Source organism: Episyrphus balteatus, chromosome 2 (genome assembly GCF_945859705.1).
Source record: "Episyrphus balteatus chromosome 2, idEpiBalt1.1, whole genome shotgun sequence".
Lineage (NCBI taxonomy): Eukaryota > Metazoa > Arthropoda > Insecta > Diptera > Syrphidae > Episyrphus > Episyrphus balteatus.
Genome location: NC_079135.1, coordinates 1643095 through 1669336, shown reverse-complemented (window position 1 = coordinate 1669336; position 26242 = coordinate 1643095). Strand labels below are relative to the sequence as shown.

General features: G+C 32.8%; 2 protein-coding genes across 3 annotated transcripts in view; one reads left to right on the top strand and one right to left on the bottom strand.

Moving 5' to 3' along the window:
• The window catches only part of LOC129912624 (triple functional domain protein), a 57488-nt gene extending 43546 nt beyond the window's left edge, over nt 1–13942 (bottom strand). For both annotated transcript variants that reach the window (XM_055990931.1, XM_055990932.1), the window contains exons 1-3: nt 13613–13942; nt 13032–13387; nt 53–3454 (exon numbers count right to left, since the gene is read on the bottom strand). In XM_055990931.1, coding sequence (XP_055846906.1) covers nt 53–3454; nt 13032–13210 — 3581 coding nt within the window. In that variant the 5' untranslated portion in view covers nt 13211–13387; nt 13613–13942. The remainder of the gene's footprint in view (nt 1–52; nt 3455–13031; nt 13388–13612) is intronic.
• Nucleotides 13943–18110: 4168 nt separating this feature from the next.
• LOC129911443 (oxysterol-binding protein-related protein 11) lies at nt 18111–25822 on the top strand. Its single transcript, XM_055989255.1, has 3 exons — nt 18111–18351; nt 18409–18790; nt 25340–25822. The coding sequence occupies exons 1-3, from the start codon at nt 18264–18266 to the stop codon at nt 25527–25529; spliced, it is 660 nt and encodes a 219-aa protein (XP_055845230.1). The 5' UTR covers nt 18111–18263; the 3' UTR covers nt 25530–25822.
• The last annotated feature ends 420 nt before the right edge of the window (nt 25823–26242 follow it).

Sequence of the window (26242 nt, the reverse complement as noted above, 5' to 3'; positions counted from 1 at the left end):
TAACGAAATCGAGTTATGAAAATTCTAAACAATAGAAACCCAATTTTCTTACCTATTATCAACTGATGCTACCCACTGCTTAATCGAGCTTGCATGTGCGTGTCCTTTCTCCACCAAACTATCTGCCAATTGAAGCAACAACTTAACACGCTCCCTCGTCTCCTTAGCTGTACTACGGAACTCATTGTGTTCCTTCAGTAAACCTTCGGTTTCTTCAACTGTCTTACCAACCAAATTCGTTCGTGAGGTCAAGTAAGCCTCACCGGTATTATGAATCCATTCTATTGCTTGTTTTGCTGATCGTTCAAACAGAACGAATTGCTGACATTGATCTAAGCTCTTTTTACGCTGAGTCCAGAATTCCAGCACCTGATTCTCTTGAGTGAGCAACTTATCTAAAATCGCCTTCACACGATTCTCACAATTACCTTGCGGCTGATACTTGTAATATTGTTGTGAGCGATTTGCATATTTAAGGAAAGTCTCTGCTGTTCGTCGAGCCAAAGTACAAGCCTTGAGGAATGCCTCCTTTTGTTCTTGATGTTTTGAAATTAATTGAACGATTGTCTGGGCTTTATCGCTGGATCCACCTCCACCGCACCAATCATCCTCTCGTCGATACTCACGATCTAAACTATCCAAAACAGTACAAACTTGTTCGGCCGTCTTGTAGAAATTAATGGAAGCTGTGACCAGCTTGTGTCGCTCTTCAGCACATGTCACTAATTGTTGCCATTTCTTTGTGACATCATCGGAAATGTCTCGAATTGATTGTGGATCATAGTGATTAGCATTGACAAGTGCATCAGCACGATATTTAACTTGCACAGCAGATGTGTGTGTCTTTTCGATAGCCACCTGGAATTGTTCGTGTTCCTTACGAAGTTGTTCGGCTTCCAACAAGCTGCTTGGAGTGACAAAACTTGCCACAAGCATTCCCTCGCCATTGCGAATCCAACTGATAACTTGATTTGCATCATTCTGGAACTGACACAGTTGCACGGCCTGTTCGAGTTTAGCCCGTTTTGCCTCTGACAATTCTTCCAAATCGATTTCACGCTCACGAAGGAAATCCAAAAGATATTCAATTCTAGCCTGGGCTGTGTGGGTGGCATCAGCCATAGAAATGAATCCAGCCGACTCAAACATTTGCAACAGGTCCTGACCTTGTTGTAGAACTTCATAAGTTGCATTTTGAATATCAGTCACCGATTCATTATGCATGCGTATCAACTGCTCAGCTTTTTGGTAGTCTCGCGAAAGATCAGCATGCTGCAGTTGTTCTGCCCAAATTTCAAGCTGCGATGACAATTCCATAGCATCACGTTCGAAATATCGCAAACGGAGTATAAGATCAGCTCGGAACTTCCTTGCCGACCACAATTCTTCGAGCTCAATTTTTTGTTTTGTTAGTTTTTCCAAAGTCGTCTCTAATGCCGAGATCGATCCTGTATTGTCAACATATTCGAGTGATCGCATTTCTTGCAACAGAGCTTCACCCTGTGCAATCGTTTGCATACAACCATTGAGTGTACTATCCTGTTGATCTTGATATTGCTGTAAAAGTCGTTCAATTCCTTCGAGATTTTCCTGCGATAGCATTGTTTCGTCAGTCGAGACATCAGTGCGTAATTGATCAATCCATGAGGTGACTTCTTTTTCGTGAGTGTAAAAGATGACAGCCATATCGAGACGACGACGCCTCTGTTCAACTCGTTCAGCAAAACTAGCCACTTGAAGTTCTAATTCTCTTGCAACAGAGTAAATTTCATTTGGATCTGCTTCGCCACTGCGTGCTAACTCTTCAGCAGCTGCCAATAGCTTCTCAGCATTGCTGTATGTGTTCTGTGCGACATTTTCAAAGTGTTCATGGGATTTCTGATAGACGCGAGATTTCTGTAAATTTCTACCAATTCCTGTGTTTTTACGGAGAAAAACTTCACCGTGATTTTTCAACCAATCGAGAACCTGCTTAACGTCCTCTTGGAATAAGCGCAAAGCCAAAGTTTGATGTAGACGAATTTTCTCCTGATGCCATTTGGCTTCAAGCGAACGATGATGTCCGAGGATCTGATGAATAACAGCCAGAACATGAGAAGCTCCTTCGCTGTAATCAGCAGCCGGATTTTGACGTTCGTATTTAGTGAAGCTGCTATTCTTTCGATGATCCGGCACTCCAGGCGGTGGCGGCTGATTGCAAACTTGCACCAAGTGATCCAGTTGATAGAGCAGTTTCTTGCTTGTGGAATGCACCTCTGTGTAAGCTTGACACATAGCCTCATACAAAGACTGATGGGTTCGTATTGCTGTTTCGAGACTTTGAATGTCCGACGGAAGAGGCTGTGAAGCTTGACAAGCGGCAGCCCACGACGAAACACTGTTGCAGTATTGCTCGGCTTTGTGATGAAATAGCACACTGAGTTGAAGAACAGCTGTACGTTCATCCAACCCGGCGGCAAAGTCCTTCCACGTACGGTCCAGCCGAGTGGCCAACGTTTTGATATGCTGTGCAGCATAATGCTGACTCTCAATCAGCCGACTTGCCACAGCCAATATTCGATCAATATTAACAGAGACATTCATTGAGGCTACTGCGAACTTCTGGTGTTCATCTTGCAAGCTCTTGGCCACGGAATAGTTGTGACCAATTTCCACATAGCTCATTTGGAAAACATCTCTATTGTGCAAGATCCAATCGAACATTTTCTCGCAGTCCTCTTCGAACAGTCGACATTGGAAACATTGATCCAACTTGGTTTTCTTATGTTGCCACAACGTCAACAAACGTTGCTGTCCTTGATGTATCAAATCAATCTGTCGGAGAGCCTTACTTATGGCTGCCGACATATCAGGATTATTCGATGCTGCCCTATAGCCTGGCGAATTATTCGATGAATGCGATGACCCATCTTCAGCATGCGGCTGACTGGTCATATTAATTTTGGCGAGTAATTTCTTTCGCTGAATATCCAAATCTTCAATGGGCAATTTGAGTATTTTCTTTTTCATTTCGTTGTGATGATCGAGACTATGGCGGGCGCCATTGACATCTTCAGCGAAATCATTTCGTTGGAGATCTTCTTGTATGTCATCGATGCGATCGGCCATATCACTGGCCTGCCAGAAGAAATCTTCAATTGCCAATCGGGCATCTGTCCATTGTTGATGATCATACGGTTGTACGCCATCAAATTCAGTTGTAAGCTGATGGGTTTCAGCGATTTTATTGAGTGCTTCGATTGATATTGTGGACGTTTCAAATTTATATTTATTGGTTGAGATGGAAGCTCTTTGCTTTTGCCAAAAATTATCGGGTTTTATTATAACTACGCTATAGATATTAGCACTAAAATGTTCTTGAAGCACTTTAAGTATTGTCTTGACATTTGTTGCACAATTGCCATTGCCTCGCATATCAATAATGACTGTGAAGCCAAGGTTTTTTGCTGCATCACTAAAAAAAAAAAACAAAAAAAGGAAGAAGTGTTTTAAAAATATTTTTCTTGGAATAGATTAGGTAATAACACCGGCACACAAAAAAAAAAGTGTCATGTACCAGGAACCAGACCTATCTTTCTATATGTTTTTGGGCACGCTGAATCCGAATTTCAAGTAGGTTTGGCCCTGTCACCCTCCATTTTTGAGTAAAATGCAAAAAACTCAAAAAAAGGAAGTTGTTTGCCTTTTTTGGGGTCTTTTTTACATTTATCTCATAACCGGAGGGTGACCGGGCAAAACGGACTTGAAATTCGGATTTAGCGGGTCCAAAAACATATAGAAAGATAGGTCTGGTTCCTGGTACATACAACTTTTTTTTATTTTGTGTGCTGGCACTGTCGCGACATGTTGCTGTCATCCCCGGCACACAAAAAAAAAGTGTCATGTACCAGGAACCAGACCTATATTTCTATATGTTTTTGGGCACGCTGAATCCGAATTTCAAGTTCGTTTTGCCCGAACACCCTTTAGTTTTGAGAAAAATGCAAAAAACTCCAAAAAAGTCCTAGATTTATTTGATCATTAGATAAGTCATCAATATTTAAAATCAACAAGTTCTACTTAATTTTATTTATGATTACTTTCGCCAGTTGGATGTTATTCAGTATGTTTAAGATACGATAGTTTTTTTCTTTCTTTCAATACTTTATAATTAATTCATACACATGTGTTCTCACTTTGCTGTTTTAAATAAATGTATATTATTATTAAGTGAGGTTGAGGAGTTGAGATATTTAATGGATTCCGATCTACAAACTAACATACTTAGACTACGCAGACAATGGGGCCCACACTATTTTTTTTTTGCATTTTATACATTAATCTAAAATGAACATGTTAATGTGGTTAATCTATAAACAAAGGCAAAGGAATTTTTATTAATTTTGCGTAATGGAGAGTATGTCGGATAATGACGTTGGAGGTTGCCAATTCGGTTTTTTTTAATGGAAAATTGACATAGTCTCTGAAAGTATCACTTGCCCTAGTAAAATTAGTCTCACCTTAGTTGATTGAGAAAATTGTAAGCGTCATCTTTTGCTTAGATTGTAAATCATTCCCAATTCTACATCAGCTGTTGCGCTCCTAGCTTATTCAACTGTTTGTATTTTTTATAATGCTTAATCAATAAATGGGTAAATGACATGTTGATATTTTAAAATTATTTAATATGATGCAAATAGTTGTAGATAATAAAGTCATTGAAAAATAATTGATAGACAAATTATTTCGTTCTTGGTTGGAAAAGAACTTTCTTAATGGACCCCTTAGTTAAATGCAAAACACAAAAATAGAGTTAAATTGGAAAATAATGTTGTCTGTGTTAAAAAAAATTCAAAAGATATTAAATGGTCATTAAAATTAGATTCATCTGAAACTCAACAATCAAAATAAGGACATAATTACTGTCGTACATGATTTATGGTATGAGCCCTTCTTAGGCCCAAGTGTGAGGACATCTCATTCATCAGCCACTTAAATTTAACCCATACATAAGTTTTCAAAATCTAGTTTTTTAATACTGATTACGGCGAAAACTTTTCAAAATCTACTTGATTTGGAAAGCGGAGACAAAATATTGTTGTGTTTTGTATAACAATTTAAGCACATGTTAAATATCCGGTGTTATCAGACCGGATATTTTATATGTGAGACTTTGCGCTGTTTGAAGTTGGTACTTTTTTCGGCTGACATTTTTTCTCTTCGTATTTCTTGAGCAAAATTGTGAAATATACAGAATATGCTGTTGCAAACAAAAATATGATGTTTTATCTTATGGTGTTTTTGTTTGGTAAAAAAATCATTTTATTTTTTGATCTAAATCTGTCAAAAAAAAAAAAAACAATTTTTGATCAACTACAATTAAGTAGTCGCAACAACAGTTTTTTGACAGATTTAGATCAAAAAATAAATTGACTTTTTTACCAAACGAAAACACCATTAAGTTCCGCACAACTCAGCTGATATTTTTTAATATAGTTAAGTTCGGCTAAATTTTTGAGACAATTTCGAATGGGAGCTAAAATTTAGCTCAAACGAATTTGTTTTTTTTTTCTCGTATAGGAAAGACAAAAACCGAATGAATCTTGTAAATCAATGTTATTATAGGAGTTTACTAAAAAATACAGTGACTGAAAGTTGTCGCATGAAAAAAAAACAAAAAAATAAAAATGTCTATTAAGTTTAAAAATTATCAAAAATACAATTAATGCATTATTTAGTTTTGAGACTTTGGATTACCTTTGTTTATTAGAGATTTATATTTTTTCAACTGCATTGTTTATATCTTCACTAAAAAGTTACAAAACATTGGTCTTGTCAGTTCAAGTTTCATTTAGATTCAAAGCATTTATCAATTCTTGCGTTCTATGGTGCTATCAAAATTGCAATTAATTAAACGATAACTTTTTCATAAAAGATAGTCTAATTAATTAATTAAGTTTCTATGGGGACAGTTAAGTTGTTAAAAAATCTGACTTTTAGATGAGAAATATGAAGCAGTCTTCAAAAAGTTTCTCAATTAGTCTCTAAGGGCTCAGTTATCTATAGCTATCAGTAAAATTCATCAGTCAAAATGTTGTTCTGCTATTTTGAATACTTTAATCTTATATGTTGTAGAATATTTTGATGAAATAAATTGAAAACATATTTCCACTAACTTTTTCAAAAAGAATCAATTCATTTTGTGTTAAATTTTATACACAAATTGATTTTATAAATTTTACTGATGAAAGCAAATTGCCAAATGCCAAAAAAAATTCCATTTCGTTTTACTGATGGCGTTTCATTTTTTTACTGTTCCGGTGCCATCATTAAAAAAATTACTGATGCAATGAGCAGTAAAGTAAAGAAAACAAAATTGTTTGAGGCGCGAATGTCAAATAAGCATTTGATTTAATGACGTAAATTTACTGATTGCTATAAACGCTCATCAATAAAACATTTCAAATTCCTGATGTTTCAATTTTTATTGATGGATTTTACTGATAGCTATAACTGAGGCCTAAATTCTAAGGCCCAATTTATTCACTCTCAATGCGATTTGACAGTTTTCTAATTTTTAATGGAGGCTTTAAATTTAATGGAGTGTGAATAAATTCGGCCTAAGAGATTTCAGAATAATACGATATGACAATCTAATCAAAAAATATTTCCAACTAGACGAATGAGTTCAAAGCTTCTTTTTTGCTGGAACCAACCGAACTGGATAAAACTTAAAATTGTTTATCGTAAAAGTTTTTATATTATTTTCTACGATTTTTCTACTGTAAGTAGTTAAGTTTAAGTTTATAAGCTGTTACCGTTTTTGATATGGAGGCAAGTTAAAATTGTCAAGCTATTTAGTATTGAAGTCCTCTTAAGGCAAAACGGAGGAATATTGGTTGTATTGCTTTTATATGAATTTGGTCATAAGGGGACCACACTTGTCTGGTGGGTAGTTCCACGAAGAGGTTTTGACATTTTTTGTATGAAATTAAGTTCACTTTCGCAAATGACACCTAAATTTCGAATGTTTCTCACTCTGGATACAATCTGTTCATTGTTATAATGCTCCCGTGAAAAGGGACGTTTACGAGAATTTTGCATTTAGCAACATTAATTTCTAAATTGTTTATTTGACTCCTTACAAAATAATTATCAAATCGGTTTGAGGTAAAGCATCGCTTGGTTTAGAAATTATTCTAAATATTTTCATGTCATCCACGGAAGTAGACATCTCAGAATGCTTAGTCATCATTGATTGACAAAACGACTACCTTGGGGGACACCGGATTTTTGAATTAATGGTTCTGATTTTTAAGAAAGAAGTAATACTCCATTTATTCGATCAAACAGGTATGATTCTATCCATTTTAGTTTGAGCGAGATCATTTTTTGAGAGATCTTATCAAATGCCTTGCTAAAGTCTGTTACAAAACATCAACGTTTTTATTTTTTATTGAAGTTGTTAGAAACAAATTCTGCTAGGTCGTAGATTTGCCTTTTTAGAAACCCATGTAGTTGTTAATTTAGAAACCTTGAATATTCAAGACCTAAAGTTCTGTCAGACATTAGTTTTTTTTCAGATAAAGATCAAGTAGGGCTTCTTGCAACATGTTTACATCGGATTAAAAATGTTCAATCATCAAATTATTGAAGTGTAGGTAATTTAACAACTAGATTTTTTAGACGTAACCATTGGACTTATTTGTGAGAAAATTTACTATTTAAGTCCTAGGGTACGAACCAGTGCCCATGTTATGTAACTTTTATAACTGGCGATAAAATATTTGAATGACTTTAAAATCTATTAAATCTCATCAAATTAAATACAAAAATCGTTGCAGATCATTATGTCTTACCAATAATCAAATTTAAAGCTCACTTAAATATTTAAATGAATTCTACATTTTTCACCCTACCAAAAACCAATTTTATAGTGAGGTTAAAGGCTAACGCTTGGTTAAATTTTATGCTTGGGAAACTCGACTATAAAATTTAACTGAGCGTTAGCCTTTAATCCCACTATCAAGTTGGTTTTTAGTAGGCTGAAAAATGGATAATTCTGTTAAATATTTAAGTGAGCTTTAAATTTGATTATTATTGGTAAGGCCCAGAGTCTGCATTTGAAAGAATTTTTTCTTTATTTATGGAAGAAAATGGATTTTAGAGACGTTGAAAAACGTTTTTCTGCAGCGATAAAGTTACAGAACAGAGGCACAGGAAACAAAATTGTAATTTAAGTGTTTTTTTCAATTTCATATTACGTATTAAGAAATAATACATTTAAATGTACAGTGATGGAAAAAATAATAGAAACAACAATTTATACTAAATGAAAACTTTAATAACTCCACTAATATGAGGTTTTGAACCAAGAAATTTTTATATTTATAAGCTCTTTAATAGTGCAACAAAATGGTGTAATAGTTTTATGTTAACAGCTTTTGGTTTATTAGAAGAGGTTTGTGTATTTTCATACTTGCAGGCAGCTGCTTGTGTAATGAATTTATATTGAAGGTTTTGAATGAACAACAACAACTTGTGTGTGTTACCACCAAGTTCATAGGCTGGAGTTATAGCTACTTCACGGGGACCAACCCGATCATCAGCCTTTTTTCAGTGGTGCTGAGTCGCTTATGTTCAATTGATTTTGAAATCAATTTTGGTTTACTTTTGCCAAAACAAAATGTTTCAAAATTGTTATTTCCGCTGGAAAAAATAATAGAAACAAGTGTTTTATACTTTGATTTTGAGAAATACTTCAATTTTTTTTAATTCTAAACAGGCCATAATTAACTTTTTTTAAGATTTTTAATGTGGTTAAGATAACCAATAACGAAATTTTCAATTTAAATTGCAAAAATAGGCCGCGGATTACATTCTTCTGTTGTCGTACGCGAAGTTGTAAAAAAATTAAAAAAACGAAGGCATAACCATGGATGAAATAGCGCAGGTGGTACAAAAGGTACCATTCCTAAGCAAATAAAAAAAAACATTAACAAACACTTAGTTTTTACAAAAAAAAAAAAAAAAAAAAACACATTGGTCGTTTTAACTGGATGGTCTTTTGGTCCAATGAAACCAAGGTGAACTCGTTTAGACCCGACAGAAAATTTTATGAAGGCCAAAGAACACAGAATTCAATCTTAAGTACTTTTAAAAGACAGTTAAATACGGAAGAGGTTTTCTAATTTTCTGCGTATGCTTTTCTTCACCTGGAGTTTGGCCAATCTTTTTTAAAAGAAAAATTGTTTGCTATCCATTACTTCTGAATTCTGGACAATGTAATATTGCCATTCGCCGATGAGGACATGCCAATTTTATGGGAGTTTCTGCAGTACAATGACCTCAAGCACTCCTCAACAATGGGAAAAAATGGTTTCGCAACAAAAAACTTAGTTTTATGGAGTGGACATCCTCAGTCACCTGGCTTTTACCCTATGGAACACCTATGGAGAGTTCTTAAGCAATAGATTGGTGACACTAGGTCTAAGAACAAGCAAGAAATATACAAAATGCATTATACTCTATCACTGTGCGAAATTGGTGGTTTCTATAGGACGATGTTGTGAGAGGATTTAAAAAGGAAGGTACAACAACAAAGTATTAAAATAATAATAATAGCATTTTTTATAGAAAATCATTCTTTTTTTACCAAAAAGTATAAAAACTCAACTTTGTTTCTATTATTTTTTCCAGCTCAAATGCGCTGATAATTTTATCTTTGATTTTTTCCATGGTTTTAATGGTTTTAAAAAGAAGATTTAAAGCTGTATTTTTATAAAATGTTATGTTAAGTAATTGCACATATTTCAATTTTAACTTTGCATGTACAGTTGTGTTCAAAATAATAGTAGTGCCTGCAACAAAATAACATTTGTTATATTTACGGTGCTTCTATGGTTAAAAATTTAATTTCTTTGATGTCAAAGTTTTTAACGGTCAATTACTAATAAATGTATCGTAATTTTAAAATGAAAAAGAAGGTGCCAAATAATTTTTCATTGATTTTTGGTTGTTCTTTCGAATTTGACCTGTTCAAAATAATAGTAGTTAAAGTTATTTTTTAAGAATTTAAGAGCGGTTTATAACTTAGAATATTTATTTTTGGTTTAAAAGTAAGTACTCATATAATTTGAATAATTTTTCAACAAAAAACGATTTGTTTCGGTTTTAATCTATTTAAAGTTCGAAGAGCAAAACACTGCAGTTCGGATAAAGGAAACTTATACGAAAGCTGCTTGAAGAAGGGAAAACCTACTTGGAAATTCAAGTTTATATTAGGATGCTCCCCTACAATGGTAGCCAATGCAATAAAGTCAACGAAAGACCCGAAACGCGCGGTAGAAAAAGAAAAAAGACCGCCGTAGATGACAGGCGTATTGTCCAGACGAGGAAAGTTGAGCCTTCTGCATCGTTGTTTCACATCCAGAAGGCTTTAAGCCTAGATTGCAGTGCAGTGAACATTCGGAGGCGAATGTTAGACACTAATTTGTACGCTTGAAGTCCACGAAAAGTTCAGCGAAACATGTTAAAAAGCGTATCCAGTTTGTAAAAGACCACATAAACTGGCCAGCAAAGTAATGGCGTAACATATTGTTTACTGATGACAGCATATTTGTCCCTTTTGGTGGTACTGGATCTCCACAATACGTCCGACGCACACTGGTAAAAAGGGACTTTTTAGGTGGACATTACTCATAAACTGCATTAAAATTGTAAATTATCTACTACAAGTACTGAGTATATGTTTATTAACTGTAGAGGATTATTTTCTGCAGATTTTAATAATTATTAGCTAGTTTGTACATTTCACATTTACTCGAAATAGAATTGAAACATGTATTTGAAAATTATCTTATTGATTTTATTTATTTTCGAAGTTATAACTAATAAAAAAAAACTATTGCTGCCAGTAAACTCTTTACTTTACTTCTGCTTCGATATCAGCTGAAATAGTTTCGAATAGTTTTCGATAAAAAATTAACAAAATTGTTCGAAAAATCTATTTTAATCGGATTTTCTTTTTTCATTTAATTTTAATTGATTTCTGACACCTATTGTGCACACAATCCAACTTCAACTGGCTTTAGATTTTTATCATTAACCATAAAATATATGTAGGTACCTATATTTCTTAATAGATAAAAAAAATATTAAATTGGTTAAAAATTGACGAATCTGTAGTTTTATTTTCAATGTCGAAGTAAAGTCAAAATCGTGCTTTTTGAAATCATTTTGAATGCTTGTAAGCAATATTGATTTGAGAAAAATTAGGTTATATACCAAAAGTTATGTATTTCTAATTCGTCTTAATAATTATGATCAAAACTACATATTTTTGAATAACCTAAATCCATTTGAGCTCATGCGCCGTTACTTGTGTCACTAAAATTTAAATCACACTCATGGGGAACCACAGCATAAAACTGGTCTGAATTTTTTTTTTTTTTCTTCTTTGGGCTTAAAAGTCATATAACCCATTTCTCAAAAAACTGAAAAGTTCTCATTATCAAAACTTTTAAAAATAATCTGTTCATTCACATAGTTGCGAACATCAAAATCCTTTTCTTGAGCGGTTTGTTCTCTTCAGATTTTAATTAAATCATTCCGTAAAAATTAAATTTTCAAAGAAAATTTCCAATATAGCACGCTTATGGTTGTGTATGGCTTCAAATATTACCGTTGTGTAATCTATATGAATTACTCGTCCGGACAACGAAAACCGGAAGGTGGGCAAAGGTGGGCAAAAAAAGTTACAGAACTTCAAAAATTGTATAGACTCTTAATTCTATCAAATGGTTCTCCAGTGTTTATTGGGTATTGTTAACAAAAAATTCTTTAAGTGTTGCATATACACATATAGTGCTGACAACTGTTGACAATTCTCAAAAAAAATAAACTCGGTTGAAAACAAACAGAGCTAAAACACGTAATCTTAAAAAAAATTGCATTATGTGCAAAGTCCTGGAATCATCTTTTGCTTTGAAAAGACTGCTCTGTTAAGCTGGAGAAATTTTCTCAAATGAAATAAATTGGGTGGTTTCATAGTTGTCAATCATTCCTTATAACTGTGAAAAGTCCAGTTTGTCTCTTAATTGCATTCAAATTTCAACCAAATGTCCACCTAGATGGATCATTTTTACCACTGTGCGACGTCCACCCAATACGGATTATGTTCCAAAGTATACGACGAAAACAGTTAAACATGGAGGGTCGAAAATTTTAGTATTTTAACATATTTCTTTGTTAAGAGCGGAACTTTTCGTGGGTTTCAAGCGTACAAATTAGTGTCTAACATTCGCCTCCGAATGTGCACTGCACTGCAATCTAGGCTTAAAGCCTTCTGGATGTGAAACAACGATGCAGAAGGCTCAACTTTCCTCGTCGGGACAATACGCCTGTCATCTACGGCGGTCTTTTTTCTTTTTTTACCGCGCGTTTCGGGTCTTTCGTTGACTTTATTGCATAGGCTACCATTGTAGGGGAGCATCCTAATATAAACTTGAATTTCCAAGTAGGTTTTCCCTTCTTCAAGCAGCTTTCGTATAAGTTTCCTTTATCCGAACTGCAGTGTTTTGCTCTTCGAACTTTAAATAGATTAAAACCGAAACAAATCGTTTTTTGTTGAAAAATTATTCAAATTATATGAGTACTTACTTTTAAACCAAAAATAAATATTCTAAGTTATAAACCGCTCTTAAATTCTTAAAAAATAACTTTAACTACTATTATTTTGAACAGGTCAAATTCGAAAGAACAACCAAAAATCAATGAAAAATTATTTGGCACCTTCTTTTTCATTTTAAAATTACGATACATTTATTAGTAATTGACCGTTACAAACTTTGACATCAAAGAAATTAAATTTTTAACCATAGAAGCACCGTAAATATAAAAAATGTTATTTTGTTGCAGGCACTACTATTATTTTGAACACAGCTGTAAATACACATAACAAAATTCAGAAAGATTTTACAGAGCACGTTGTTTCTATTATTTTTTCCACCACTGTATGTGAATAAGTTTTTTGTTTTCTTTACAAATTTTACCTCGGTATCATAATCAAATAGCTGAGTAATCGTCTAAGATCCTCCGGTTTGAGTCTCTCCCTGCGCGGTGTTGCTGGAAAGCATAACAATGGTCCACCTCTGCGATCTCTGCCACCAGTCAAATAGACGGCTCTTTCTTGCAAAAGTGTAAGTATATCTCGTGCCCTTTGTCCGTCCATTATTATTAAGCTGCTGTTTCTTCTCGACGATGTCAATATATTTGCTCCTGCTGATACAACTTCTTCTTCAGCAGAATTTAGACTTGGACACAAAATATTTTAAACGAAACAAAATTCGAGTCGAGGGCAAATATTATTCGTCGTCTTTTGGTTTTTTTTTTTTTTTTTTTTGTTTCTCTACATAAAAACAATAAAGAAAAGAAGCAGAAAAAAAAAAGAAGTTAGTTTTCTTAGTCTAAGACAGTAAGTTCTTGTTGTTGTTGTTATATCTTTCTTCAACAATGGAAGAATGAGATTCAATGATTCATAACACAGAGAATTAAAAAAAAATGAAAGAAAAAAAAAAGAGCAACCAAAAGTTACAACAAAATGAAGCAAAAGCAACTCCAAATGCACACCTACCAATTGGTTGACTTTGCCTTTGACTTTATCATCATCATTGTCGTAGTTGGGACCGCGGAATTCTTCCTCCTTTCCAGTTGCATTATGAGTTTGTGAGATTCTTTTTGATCCGTTTGATGCGCCTCTTTCACTCCTCCGCAATTTCCACTCTTTTTTTTTTTACTCAGTGGGTTCTTCTTTTAATAAGTTTCAATCAAACACTAGAAACAGCCCCACACACTTCTTTGTAATAAAACAGAAATATTTTAATTATTTTTTTCTTTTCTTTTTTTATTACAAATTAGTTTATTAGATTGAACGAAATGAAATGGAGCGCAAGCAAACAACAGAGAAGAACAACAGCAAAATATAAATTCAAATTAAAACGAAAGCAAAACCAACAAATAATAAAACGCGACTTTTTTCTCCAACTTTTTTTCGTTTTGTTATTTTGTTATTTTTTTTTCAATCTTTTTTTTTTTTTGTATTTATTTTATTCTTTCATTTCAACGACAACGAAACGAAGAAGGTGGTGATGTTGATGGTGATGCTCTTCTTGCCCATTGGAAAGAATCAATAAAAAGAAGTCAGAATCACTATAGCACTCTACATACACATACAACAACACATACGACCATTGCTTTTTATATGGAGAAGAGAAAAAAAAAATTTGCGTCAATTGCTTATATTGCTTTTATTGAATTTCTGATTGAAATTGTGCGATTTATATGAGTATTTTGATAAATATTTTCAACTTAATTCATAGACACATATTAACTTTAAAGGTTTATGTTAGTTTTTGTAAAATATTCGATTTATTTTATTGAGAATTTTATGATTTTTTGTGGAGGAGATTCTGCTGGGTAACTTGTAACTTTTTTTTCGAGAGCACTTCTTCTTTACACAAAAAAAAAAAATTTGTCGTCAAATCAACGAAAACGAACATGATGAACACAGCCGTAGGGAAAAAAAATTGAACGAGTAACGAGTGCGGGTGGGTTTTTTGGAAAATGTAACAAGTAAAATTAAGGGTGGGTTGTTGGATGAATGTTTTCCATTGGATCAGGTGAGATTATATGCTCTGAAGTGAATTCCATATAGGAATGACACAAAAATCGCAATCTGTAATATTTATTTCTTTAAGGTACATATCTCCATCTTTTTTTTTAGCAATTAATTGCCATTTGAGTTTATTTTGGTTTGATTTTTTAATTGTGTTCCTTTGAACTCAAGTATCTATTGCTTCTAATTTCAATCAAATACAGGGGTCGAACTACGGCATACGTTCGTTAACGTATGGTTGCTATGTGTCCCTATATTCTTCTACTAAATAAATAGAGAGAGCAATAAACAAAACGTTAACGTATGATCGTAATCGTGTGCGGTAATTCGACCCCTGTTTTTCTTCTATAACAAATTGTTTCTGCATGCATTCAAAAGAACTTAAAAGTACTTTGCAGTAAATAATGAAGACCACAGAGAAACACACAGCTATTTTTTCTGTTTCAAACTGCACATTTTGTATGTCTCCATCTTTTTAAGCAATTAATTGCCATTTGAGTTTATTTTGGTTTGATTTTTTAATTGTGTTCCTTTGAACTCAAGTATCTATTGCTTCTAATTTCAATCAAATACAGGGGTCGAACTACGGCATACGTTCGTTAACGTATGGTTGCTATGTGTCCCTATATTCTTCTACTAAATAAATAGAGAGAGCAATAAACGAAACGTTAACGTACACGGAGAAAAATGAATCTAGTATTTTATACTCCATATGACTAGTAAGGTAATTAAAGTAAAAAGCCCTAGATTTTAAGTAAAATTTACCTTACGTATTGAACATTTCTTGGATCCGTAAAGTAATTTTTACAAGAAAATTATGGTGAACAAATTATAGTAGTATATACCTTACGAGTGGATATATTTTCTTTACGTAGAGTAAAATATACCTTCAACCAAAAAAGTGTATGAATCTTTTCACTTTAAGATTCTAGTAAAACATATTTTACAAATTTAGCTATTCTATGAATAAGTTTTACCTTACACTAAAGTAATAATAATACTGAATTCTAGGAATTTTCCCCAATAGAGATCAGTGCCCTCGATACATAGAAAAAACTCTTAAAGCTGTCATTGAAAAGTGCGCCATTTGTTCTCCATTTGTGTTTGATTTTTATTTTTTGTCAAAGCTTTTAGGTGACGAGTGCGGGATAATTACATTAATTCATAAAGAATTCGCAAACAATTGGATCAAATAAAGTCAATTTAATTTTTATTGATGATTATTTGCCTATATAAAATTGTATGCATTTATCTTACAAAAATTAATTAAAATAAGAAAAGGTGATTTTTGTAATTATTGAAAAACATAACAGGGTCATACGTTACATACTTCTAAATAGCTTTGAGGATTAAAGGCTTGGCCACACCGGAGGGTATGCGGTAGAGGTACGGGTAGCGGTAACGATATTTGTATGAAAAAAATTTCACATCTGAACGTTGATATGTCAGTTTGGAATTTTTTTCATACAAGTACCGTTACCTCTACACGTACCGCTACCGCATACCCTCCAGTGTGGCCAAGCCTTAAGGACTTTCCTTCACAGGTAATCTACAAGTTAATAGCTTGGGACAAACAGCTAAAAATGTCCTTATGGAGGTCTTCCTGCAGAGGGTAATGGTAATCGGATTACCTGCGTAGGATGTTATAATAAGGCCTTAAAGAAGTTGTTATAAGATGTTGAATTTATGCATAAAAAAAGAATTTATTGAATTTTATTTCATTCATGGCTATTACAGAAGACGCAGTGAGTCACTCCCCGGGAATCTACTTGATCCGCAACCGAACTGTGAACTGTCCGGGATGAACTGTATTATCGATCCACGAAAACACACTAAACTGCTTACCGACATATGTCATTAGGTGTGTTTTTTATTACCACTGGTCTTAACTGGACAAAAAAAACGCCTCGGGGCTTAACCTGAAATCTTGGCAGCACTGTATATTGAATGTTCCGAAAACAGCCGACACAACAAAAATTTAAAGTTGTCATATTTTTCGCTTTCGTCATTTTCTTGTATTTTTCATGTATGTTTTACAAAGAGATACAAAAATGTATGCTAGCAAAACTATTTTAATACATTTTGTCCTTCCAAACGTGAGTTTTCACGTTTTTAAACAAATTCTAAACAATTTATGAAAAAGTAGTTTGGTAGCACATATTTAAAACTGTTCAAAAAGTTAAGCCCAGAGAAATCTCCGGGCTAAACAACTAAGCCCAAGGGGCTAAGGTGTTGTTGTATTTAACATGCAAATTGCTTAGCCTAGACTGCGTTTTTTTTGTCCAGTTAAGACCGGTTGTAATAAAAAACACACCTATTGTTGACACTTACATACATAGCCAAATGCCATTCTATCACTTCCGCATCGGCGGCTTCAGTAAAACGAAATCTTGTGAAAGTGACTCTCTCACTCCCGCCGTAGTGCATCTGCGTCTTCGGTAATAGACATGATTATTTTTATTTTATTTTGACTCTTTCTATTTTGTATTTTATTTTTTCCTATTTTGTTTTTTCTCCTTTTTTTTTGAAATTCCACTGCTTTTTTCTGTTGTTATCAAATGATGAGAATATCATTTTAATTGAAAAAGAACACATTTTTTTTATTATCACGCCCGACCAGGAATCGATCCCGCGTACCTCTGCATACCAAGCCAGCACCTTACCAGTAGACCATACTCGAATGTTAAAGATGAGTGGAAAAAAAGGAGCTAATTTAAAGTTTAAACCTCACATTAAAATGCAATGTTTTTTTCTAATGGGTTACAAACACTGATCTGCAGGATAAACACTTTGCATTCTTACAGGTGAAAACATTGCATACTTACAATAACCTCTTGGAACAGGTCTTATATAGGCCTTCTGTCACTTGAAAATACAAGGCTTCTTTAGAACGGTTCAAACAGGTCTTATAAAGGTCTTCTTTAACTGACATTTACTAGGCTTCTTCTTAGCACTTCTAGATAGCCTTAAGAGGAGACCTCCTTTCTTTCCAAAATGGATGACTTGCGTAAGTAAGCCTAAAACTAAACGTATACAAACTATATCTTGTCGAATCGAACAAAATGTACCTTATGCAAGTAAAATTTTTACTTGGGTAATAGGGTTACCCGAAGTTTATCCGGAAAACAAACTTTTTTCTGTTAAGTATTTTTAAGGGTCAAGGCTTAACTACCACTTTTTAAAAAAGTACAAAAGTTTACAACTCGCAATTTTGTGTGGTGTCTGATAAACACAATACCCTATTGTACTTAAAATCGCAAAAATAGTTACATGTGCGCGCATTTTAGCCGAAAAATAAAAATCAAATAGCTTCTTCAAACCACCGAACAAAACAAAATTGTGCAAACATCATGTTCTTTTGTGTAAACACAACTTTTGTAGATCTGAATCAAACAAACCTTTGCTGAATAACTTGAACGTCAACAATATCCATCTATGAACACTGTCATTTTTGACATTTCCAATTTGACATTTTAAAAAAATTACAAAAAAAAAAGAAAAATTTACCCTGCCCAACAAAAGAATTCACACAAAAATTCTGCGAAAAATCAAAATATTACACCGTAAAAGCAAAACCAACCGCAAGCCGACTCCAACTCCACCAACAACAATGGAATCATCCAACATGAACAGAGTTCTAAATCAAAGTCGGCACCAACTAAGTGGTCAACTATGCAAATACACAAATGTAATGAAAGGTAAAATTCGTCTTTGTTTTTTCTCCACTTTCTTATTTGCACAAAGAATCATTCAAGGTTGGCAATATAGATGGTTTACGGTGGATGCGCAAGCGGGTACTTTAAGTTACTATCTTTGTGACTCATCCAATGACGATGGCAGTCCTCACATTCTGGGCAATGCTCCGCGAGGTCAAATCCATTTGGCTGCCGCTGTCGTTTGTCCCAGTGACGAGGACTCGAAGACATTCTCAATTGGTTGTGCTTCGGGTGACACAATGAAATTAAGAGCTGTCGATGCGAGAGCACGACAAGAATGGGTTGATGGGCTACGAGCTGTTGTCGAGAGCCACACAAAGGCAATGGACATTAACTCGAGTACACTGCCTCCAAGAGAATTGCTAGCTGCTTCAGACGCACTAGTAACAGCTCGTCAAGAATTACAGCAAACTGAATTGTGGTAAGAATAATTGCTTAGTGGTGGGTGGTCGTTATTTAAAAAAAAGTTGGAATTCCTTTGCTCCCAATTGATTATATTGTTGGAAAAAAATTTTAAAAAATATTACCCAAGTTTCAAGTCTCTACTCTAACTTAATTCTAATTCGTGCCTGCAAGCGGTTAAAGTTTCTTATCGGAATAAGAAACTTCGGTTTTGGACCTTGTCCGATCAATTTTAAATTCCAAACAAACTATTGACTCCAAAAATTTGAAACCTTACAGACTTATTATTTATACCTTATGTAGTAGCTATAATCTGGATTTTTTTTTTAGATTTTAACTGTTAAATGTTTTATATCACTTTCAAATATAACGACTTACATCAGGCATATCAAACTTGCGGCAGATGGGGAAGCAGCGAAAAAGCCCCACACGGTTTGTTTCAACCTAGGTGAATTTTTGGGAAAAAGCTCTTAATTTATTTATTTGTAAAAAATGATTTATGTCGAATTCCAAACATCCAAAAATACGATCTGCAATCGACTTATTGTCGCTTCTTTTTCTGAAATGAATTCCAATGAAAAAAATTCGCTTTTTAAATCTCTTTTTTGAGACGGATTTATAAATATAGAGTTAGTACCTAATCATTTGCAAATGGAGGTAATCGAAATCCAGTGTGACTCCGTTTTAAGATCTAAAATCGATGAATTTGGGATGCCTGAATTTTTACCAACTTCCAAAAAGGAGGAGGTATTCAATTCGCCTTTAATTTTTATTTATGCTTGTTACCTCTTAACTTTGGACTGAGTTAACCAATTTTGATAATTCTTTTTGTATTGGAAAGCTGGGCCCTGCAGTGTGGTTCCATTTAAATTTTGTCCAGTTATGGCTATGGAAACTATGAGAAAAACCATAAAACCCAGTTTTGAACTATGGAAGTCGGTTTAGTTTTTTTGATAAAAATTATTATAAAAGTATCTACCAATCAGATTGGAGAACACTCGAAAATTGGCATATGAAATAATTTGTATATTTAGAAGCACTTTTCGATGCGAGCAGCTGTTTTTATTAATGAATGGAATTAAGTCACCTGTTAGACCCAGAATTACAGATCTAAACCTGGGGTATTTTAAAAGTAATAACTTCTAATAAATTTTCCCCACAAGTAGAGAAGATGGTAGCAGAAAAGAAATGCCAAGTGTCAGGCAGAAAACATTAATATTACTACATAATTGTTCTTTTATAAAAATAAATCTGTTTCATAAAAATTCTAATTGTTTCTTTTTTTGCGGCCCATAGAAATTTATACCCTGTTATTTTGGCCCGCGAAAGCCATTGAGTTTGACATGCCTGACTTACATAATTGTATGTTTTGCATCTCTGTGTGAGAAAAAAAGAATTTCAATTTCCGGCGCATGCGCGAAAAGCTTTTAGTTATTATATGTTTGCCTTAGCGAAGTTAGGGGATATTTATTTATATTTGTAGAAGTCCTTTAAGTACAAGCAAAACATTGTAAAAAGCATTTAATTTTATAAGTTTGCCTAAGCGAAGTTAGGGTCCCTAATTTTATTTCTAGAAGCCCTGTGAAAGTGAGTACAAGCTACAAATTCTTTAAACTGTCAGGCAAACTCATGAGAATAATGTCGTTTTCTATTGACGAATCTCAGAATGAGATTTGTGAATTTGACAGCTGAAAGGGGGGTGAAGAGGGGAAATAGTGGACAAATCTCAGATTTCATGATCTATTTGCGTCCTGAGATTCAAAAAAATGACAAAAAAATGAATCTGAGATTCAAGAATCTGATTCTGAGTTTTTATCAAGATTCACGCATACAAACACAAGCACTTTCACATACACTCCTCTGTTTGACATTTGTCTGAACATTTGTTGTTGTTTTATTTTTTTTTATACGCACAGATTTCGCACACAATTACAAAACTAGATTTCATATTCTATTTGCAGTGGAAAATCTGAGAATTTTACACAAAAATCTCAAAAGTCAATAGAAAACGACATAAGAAATATTTGGAAAAGTGCCATTATGGTGACCATTTTTGTTTTTTTTTATTCATTGTTATAAAGAAAAATTAAAAAGTGAATCTTTTCATATCGGTAATTGGTTTAAAATAGTGTTATTAAAAATGGTTTACTGACCAATTTGGTGTTCATATTCAAGTAAGTGGAGAGGAAAGGAAAACAAGATTTTAATCTTCTCCACTTATTTAAATACAGGGTGTCCCAAAAGTATTGGATCAAACGAAATATGCTGATAGGCCAATCTTAGGGCTCTCAGAATTTGGTAACTTGTTCATTCCAAATCCTTACGGTTTTCGATTTAATGCAGTTTTTGTGAAATTTCGAAAAATCCCGACTTTGCAACAGTATTTTGCTTCATTTGCTCATAATTGATTTTTGTTTTTTACAATTCTTTCACTAAAACATTGCCAAATAATAAGAAATAATTATTTAATCAAAATATTTTTTATTTCATACACCACTTTGCTGCAAACTATGTAACAGTTCCATGTTTTATAAAAACTCAATTTCTTGCTTTTATTTGAGAGGAAAATTCCGAAAAAAATTGTATGGTGTGATACTGGTTTATTATTTTAAAAACTTCCCGTGTAAATGCAGTTTTCAAAAATGTATAAAAATTTCCAAAGTTAAAATTAGAACGAAAGATATTACAATTCTAATGCAAAAAAACAGGCGTTTTCAGAGCTATTTAACAAACAAAAATCGAGACTTTTATTCAAAAAGAAATAAACAAACAACAGTCGAGGAAATGTTTTTATTTTTCTTTGTAATTATTCTCTGAAAAGGCCTGTTTTGTTGCATTTAAATTGTAATATCTTTCGTTCTAACTTCAAGTTTGCAAACTTTTATACATTTTTGAAAGCTGCAATAACACGGCAAGTTTTTAAAATAATTAACCTGTTACACACCATACAAATTTTTTTCAGGGTGTTGCTCTGAAAAAAATTAAGAAATTGAGTTTTTATAAAACATGGAACTGTTAATTAATTTGCAGCGAAATAGTGTATGGAATAAAAAATATTTTGATTAATTAATTGTTCCTAATTATTTGTCAATGTTTTAGTAAAAGAATTGTAAAAAACAAAAATCAATTATGAGCGGAGGAAGCAAAATACTGTTGCAAAGTCGGGATTTTTCGAAATTTCACAAAAACTGCATTAAATCGAAAACCGTAAGGATTTGGAATGAACAAGTTACCAAATTCTGAGAGCCCTAAGGTTGACCTATCAGCATATTTCGTTTGATCCATTACTTTTGGGACACCCTGTATAAAAAAATGATGGACATTTTAGATTTTTTATCTAAGTTCAAAACAAAGTTAATTCTCTATTTTTTAGGAAAAAGCCAAAAGCTCAAAAAAAATAAAGATTTTTTTCTGCTTCGGATAAATGCGATTTGACGGCATACGGGTGAAACCTCTAAATTCTAAAAAAAACCGAATTTTTCAGATATTTTTTTCTGCTTCAGAAAAAATTGTTCTTGAGTAAAAAGTTATTCTCTTTCATCTTCTCAATAATGATATGGTTTGACGATCAGTATATAATATTATTAAGTCTTTATTAAATAATTTTTTACAAGATAAAAAAAAAAACAGAAAATAACCAAAAATAATAACTCTGAAAAAAAAACACAAATGGTCACCATATTCGTTAAGATAGTGCAACTCATCAGGAAGTTAAATCGAAGCCCTTAGGAAGCTCTGGTTTCAACTAGTTCAAATTTGAACTATATACCTATTATATACCTGAGTGGCTCGATGGGTAAGGTACCGGACTATCAATCAGGATGAACGAAGTTCAAATCCAGCAAAATGCGTCAAAGTTTTGCAGAGGCAAAACTTGTCTAGATGGAAAACAAAGAAGAAAATGAAAAAAATAAAATGTAATAGGTACACAAAAAAAAAATAAAAATGAAAACAAATTTTTTTTTCTTTATTCTATTTGGGTCTGCTCAGAGCTTCTAAATAAAAATAAAAGCCTGCAACAATAATACACATTTTCAAATTTCAAATGTTGGTTGTTTCTATAAGGCATTAAAGACATGTTATGAGTCTCTCCAATCAACTTGCATATGACTCTTCTAAGGCCTATCAAGCTTCTCGGGTGGGCCAGATGGGCTTCTCTATGGTCGTATACAAGCAATATTTCTAAAATCGAAAAAGCTTCGTTAGACCCTTGTGGAAGTAAAATTGTTAGTTGGGTTATTTATACCTTATGTAGTAGCTTTAATCTGGATTTTTTTTAACTATTATAATTTCCGAGATTCAACTTGGTAAAGAAAACTATTTTTATCATACTTTTTTAAAAGTCGTTCTTTAATGTTAAAAAAAATTAAAAAATAAACATTTTTATTTACAAATAAGCGTAATATGTATGCATGTATGTTAAAAATAATAAATTATTTATATTATTTAATTCATTGATACGTTTTTATTAGCTGTGTTCCTTTGGCCTTAAATATCTGCCGCTCAGTACTTCTGGTTGTATTCAACTCCATTTCTTCTATAGAAAAATTGTCTTTGAACTAAATTTTGACCCGCTTCCCACTTATCGTATCGAACTGAAACTTTGTACATATACATATGTTGTTCGGATGACAACAGAATATTTTCGTGGACGGGACCCTGGGGAGGGGGTCTAAACATCCAAAATCAATTTTAGCCTACTTCCAATTGTCGTAACGAAATGAAACTTTGTACATATCGCTGGCTGAGAATTATAAACATACAACCCTATAATTCTCAGCCAGCGATATGTATACATTGGTGGCCATATTTTTAAAGACAGTGAATGTTTTAAAATGTTTTCGCATTTCTAAAGATCAATTGTAACGAAATTAAATAGATTTATACTTTATTTTCAAAAACACATTGTAGAGGTCATCAAATAATAAAAATAAACTTCAATATCATTCACCCAATTTTAAAAATTTAAGAAATCAAAATTTATTCTTTTTCATCTGGTCAAATTTATAGGGACACTGATTTAGTTCCCTGAAAAATGATCAACATTGTTGCTAGTTTTTGAATGTTTTTGTTTTTAATATGTACTTTATAAGTGCTTAGTAATTAGATACATTAGCAAAATTTGCGAAACAGCTTGACACCTACCAGACATAGACCCTAAAACCCTCTACAGATTTTAACTAAAATACCTTCCCTTGTTTTGAATTCTATTTTTTTTTTTGTCCAATACGATCTTTTACGTATTTCCATAAGCTCTTAGTGGAATTTTAATACAGTGGATGAACCAAAAAAATATAATATTAATTTTTTTCAGACTGAACAAAGCTGTTTAAAATCTTTGCCATTTGCTTTGGATCATTATCCTTTTGTAAAATATATCTAAATGGCAAATTGTTCTTGGCATACTGTAACAAGACACTCCGCCATATGCCACCGACGTAAAATTTTACAGCCATCGTATCGTTTATAAAAATATTGGACCTTCAAATGCATTCGTCATTTTAAGGTAGATTTCCATAATTAATTAACAGATAACTGTAGTTTATTTTGAGATAAATTACATATTTTCCATACCCAATTTAAATCTTCTTAACTAAGAGCCAATTTGAATAGACTGATTTTTAGGAAAAATAGCACATTTATAAAGTTACGATGATACTGAGATCTTATACTGTCCTTAAAAATATGACCACCACTGTATGCAGCTCAGATGGCTACACAACATTTTAGTTGTCCGGATCCTGAAAAAGGGCTTTGGGGGCTAATACAACCCAAGGCAAAATAAAACTACTTTTAATCATGATAAGACTAAAGAGTAAAAAATAATCTATATAGTTTAAAAAACTAAAAATACGCTTTTCTCACGCACCAAAAATTATAAAATAATTGTGTACTTTTATAAAGTTTAAATAAAGTGCTCGACGCTTTTTGATTTTAAAATTTCCAATAAATCAATTAAATTATTTTATAATTTTTAAAGCGTGATAAAAGCGTATTTTTAGTTTTTTTTTAAAACTATATATTTTACTGTCATTTATTATTTAGGTGTGTATTTACTTATTAATTTTGCATCTGGAATACGTTTTTTGAATAGTGATGTAAATTGAAGTATGCATTGTTTTTGTTCATGTTTTGTAGTAAGTATGTTGATTTACTCTTTCGTTGATTTAACAGCCCTTTCTGCAACATAATTAACAAGTTTTTAGTGTCTAACTACTGTCGATCGTTAATAAATTTATTTTTTTGTTTTTGAGATAAATAATGTATTCCTAATGTTTGATCCATTAGACTGGAAAACAAATAATAATTTTTTTTAAGAATCGACAGTAGTTTAAAACTCAAAAGTTGTAAATTATATTACAAAAATTATATAATGAAAGAGTAAATCAACATTATAACTAAAAAATCATGAAGAATTAAGAATTCAGAGACTTGAAACTTAGGGAATATTTAAAAAAAATTTATTTCCAATATAAGCCCTTGGAAGCAAAAAAACTCCAACTTTTTAAAATAACGACCACTCTATTTGTTAGTCTCTAAAGTCTAGAAATTAAAATTCTCTTTCCAGTAACGCATCACTTGCAAGAGCAATTGAGAACATTGAAGGTCCCTTCTCCCCAACCGACCCAGATTTGTTGATGTTGAAGGCAATCTCGACTGCAAGCACTCAGTGCTTGCATCAATGCTTGAGTCTATTGCAACGTCATCAGGACATTCAGAACACACACAATCGGACAGAGACGCCCAGCGTTTGCTAAGTACCTACTCTCTGCAAGAGCAAGACTCGCAAAAAACACATTTGAAACTAATCTTCAAGCACTTAGTTATCTATTTTTCGGTATTCCTGGATTTAGGGAAGCACTCCTCTCAACTTATACTAACGACAAATGTACAATCTAGTACACAAAAAAAAAGCCAAGCGTTGATTTATTTTAGAGAATTTTGTTTTTATTTTTTTTCAAAGAAAAATTATATATTTTAGGCCCAAAGAAAAAACATTTCTATACTTTTTTTTTTATTTGAATAATAAATTTATATACAGAAAATTATTGTTACAAGTGCCTTTGCGCTGATGTTAAGGAAGTTGAATTTGTTTTTATTTTATAAATATTAATGAAGAATGCTACATTTGCTTCTGCTGACATCATATTTGTTGCATATTTTTAAAATTTACAATACAACATTTATTTTACAGCTTAGGAACGGGAAGCAAAACCTTAATTTATTTAAAAATTACTTTTCGATAACCAAAACTAACTAAGCAAGTAATTAGAAACATAGGGCGTGTTTTTTTTGCCAAAGCTATCCGCAGTAGGATTTAGGATTCCCAAATATCAACATTGAGCAAAAATTTATAGCATGCGCCAAGAGAAAGGAAAACGTAAACTGATAAACTTCGTCAAAATTCTATCCGCAGCTTGGTTAAGCTTTGTAATGCATGTAAACGCCTATTGCGGATACGGATAGCTAT